General features: G+C 55.0%; 1 protein-coding gene across 1 annotated transcript; it reads right to left on the reverse strand.

The window, feature by feature from the left end:
* Positions 1–206: 206 nt before the first annotated feature.
* On the reverse strand, positions 207–1,656 carry LOC123049700 (probable carboxylesterase 12). Its single transcript, XM_044472586.1, has one exon. The coding sequence runs from the start codon at positions 1,565–1,567 to the stop codon at positions 593–595; it is 975 nt and encodes a 324-aa protein (XP_044328521.1). The 5' UTR covers positions 1,568–1,656; the 3' UTR covers positions 207–592.
* Positions 1,657–2,368: the final 712 nt, after the last annotated feature.

Genomic DNA, 2,368 nt, shown 5'->3' on the forward strand with positions numbered 1-2,368 from the left:
ATGACATTTGTAAAATTCATTTTTGACATGCGGGAGCATATGCTCCCTATAGCCAATGTGGATTTCCGCTAACTTGTTTTCTTTGTGTTACAACTCACGGTCAGAACTTTGCAGTATATTGTACTAATTTGTAATGCACATCAGAAATTCAGAGTCAACCAGAATATCAGTTCAGTCTTTCTTTTTAGAACAAAGCCTCAAAGAGAGCCTGGCTTTGAATTAATGAAGCCATCAACTGGCCAGGAATTACATCGGCCCATACAACTGGAAAGAACAACAATGAACTGAAAACGGCAGATACAGGTGCTACAAAACAGCTTACAGGCACCGCAACAGAAAGCACAAGGAAATTCTACAGGTGTTTCAGAGGAAATTCTACAGGCACCACAACCAAAACAGCTTACAGTTCAGTCCGTTTTGCTTCAACTATGCAATGAAGCTGCAATTAGCAACTGATTCAGAGGAGCAAAAATTGTTTCCGTTCGTGTTGCAACTCACAAGTGCAATCAATTACCGAATTCGTAGAAATTACAGTAGGTGTTCCTTTATTACTGAATCACAATCACTCACTGGATGAGCAAGCGAAGCAGACTCAGCAGCGCCTGACGAAGTCGGCCACGACGGCGAGCTCCTTGGCGGCATCGTCGCAGTCGGGATTGAACAGGAAGTAGGTGTGACTCTCGCCCTTGGTCTCGTAGAACTCGAGCTCGCCGGCCCACCCGCACGCCTTGATCCCTTCCGCGTACGCGCGCGCCCTCTCCACGAACCAGCACAACTCCGCCGTGGTGACCAGCACGCGGCCGGACCCGAGCTGGCGCCACTCCTCCGGCGACGCCGCCGGGTTGATGTACGGGTGATCACGGCCGAACTTGTCACCACAGGCCACATCCCACACGCGCTCCACGTCGCCGGGGTAAAAGAAGGCGGCGTCCGGGGACTCGCCGCCCACCGGTTCAGTCCCCCAGAAGTAGGAATGCAAGAGCGCGACACCGCTGACCTTGTCGCCGTAGCCCTCGATGCCATCCTTCCGGAGCCTCATCGCCGTGTTGTGCGCCATGTTGGCGCCGGCACTATCGCCGGCGAGGACGACGCGGGAGGCGTCGCCGTGCGCGGCGAGCCAGGGCTCGGCGCCGTCCGGGCGGCACGCGGCGACGACCGCCTTGAGGGCCGCGAAGGCGTCGTCGTACGCGGCCGGGAGGGGGTGCTCCGGAGCGAGACGGTAGTCGACGGAGACGACGACGGCGGGCGCCGCGGCGGCGAGGGAGGCGGCGTACTTGTGGTAGATCGGTGAGGCCGCTGTGTGGACAACGAACGCGCCACCGTGGAAGTAGACGACAACGGGGAACTTCTTTCCAGGCTCCGCCGCGCCGGCGGCGGGGAGGTAGAGACGGGCGGAGACGTTGGCCGCCGGGTCAAGGACGACGTCCTTGGAGGCGACGCCGTTGGCGGGGTCACCGGAGGGGCAGGGAGGGACGGTCTCGGTGCCTTGCAAGCGCTCCACGCGGCCGCTCTTGTGGATGCGTATGAACCCGGGCATCTCGTACACGATCTCGGAGCCTGCGTCCATGACGGCGGACGGCGGGCGGCGGCCTTTGGCTTCGCGGCGTAGTGCAAGACGGCAAGCGGTGTAACGAGGAGAGAGCTGGCCAGGTTCTGTGATGGGTTATCGTAGCAGTTGCAAATCCATTATTGCGCGGACCTTTAAAATAAGGACAAGACCGCGGAAAACATGTTTTGAGAATTGAGATGGGTTGCGGCCGAATTGTTCCGTCTTCCGGAGTCTGTTTTGCCGCAGCCCGCACCAGCCCTTAAATAAAAAAAAACAAATTTGACAATTTGACAGTAATTCTGATAAACGGCTGCAAATTCGAACAATCAAATATAGTTTACGTGAAAAATTAACATAGTTTTTGTCCATGACCCAAAAGAATCTCATGCAAAAACCACCACCTTCATGACCATCATCATCATCATCACTCTCCACCATCGCCACCGAAGCCACCGAAGCCACCACCACCTCCAGGACCATCATCATCATCATCATCATCATCATCATCATCATCATCATCATCATCATCATCATCGTCACTCTCCACCACCACCACCGAAGCCACCACCTGTCGCCGCTTGCTTCCTTCTCTCCAAGATTCTCCTCCTTGCAATATCATGCCATTCTTTGGTGACGTCGTCCATGTCATTGCAGTTCATCGTCATGATCTTGTTCTCCTCTTGAAGAAGCTTGGCCAAGGCCTTGTTCTCCTCGGCAAAGGCTCTTCTCTCCTCAATGGCGGCCTTGCGCAACCCCTCTTCCTTGAGTAATTGCTACTTTTCTTGCTTCTCTTGCGCCTTCTTGTCGACCAACTCATTC

Source organism: Triticum aestivum, chromosome 2D (assembly GCF_018294505.1).
Source record: "Triticum aestivum cultivar Chinese Spring chromosome 2D, IWGSC CS RefSeq v2.1, whole genome shotgun sequence".
NCBI classification, from domain to species: Eukaryota; Viridiplantae; Streptophyta; class Magnoliopsida; order Poales; family Poaceae; genus Triticum; species Triticum aestivum.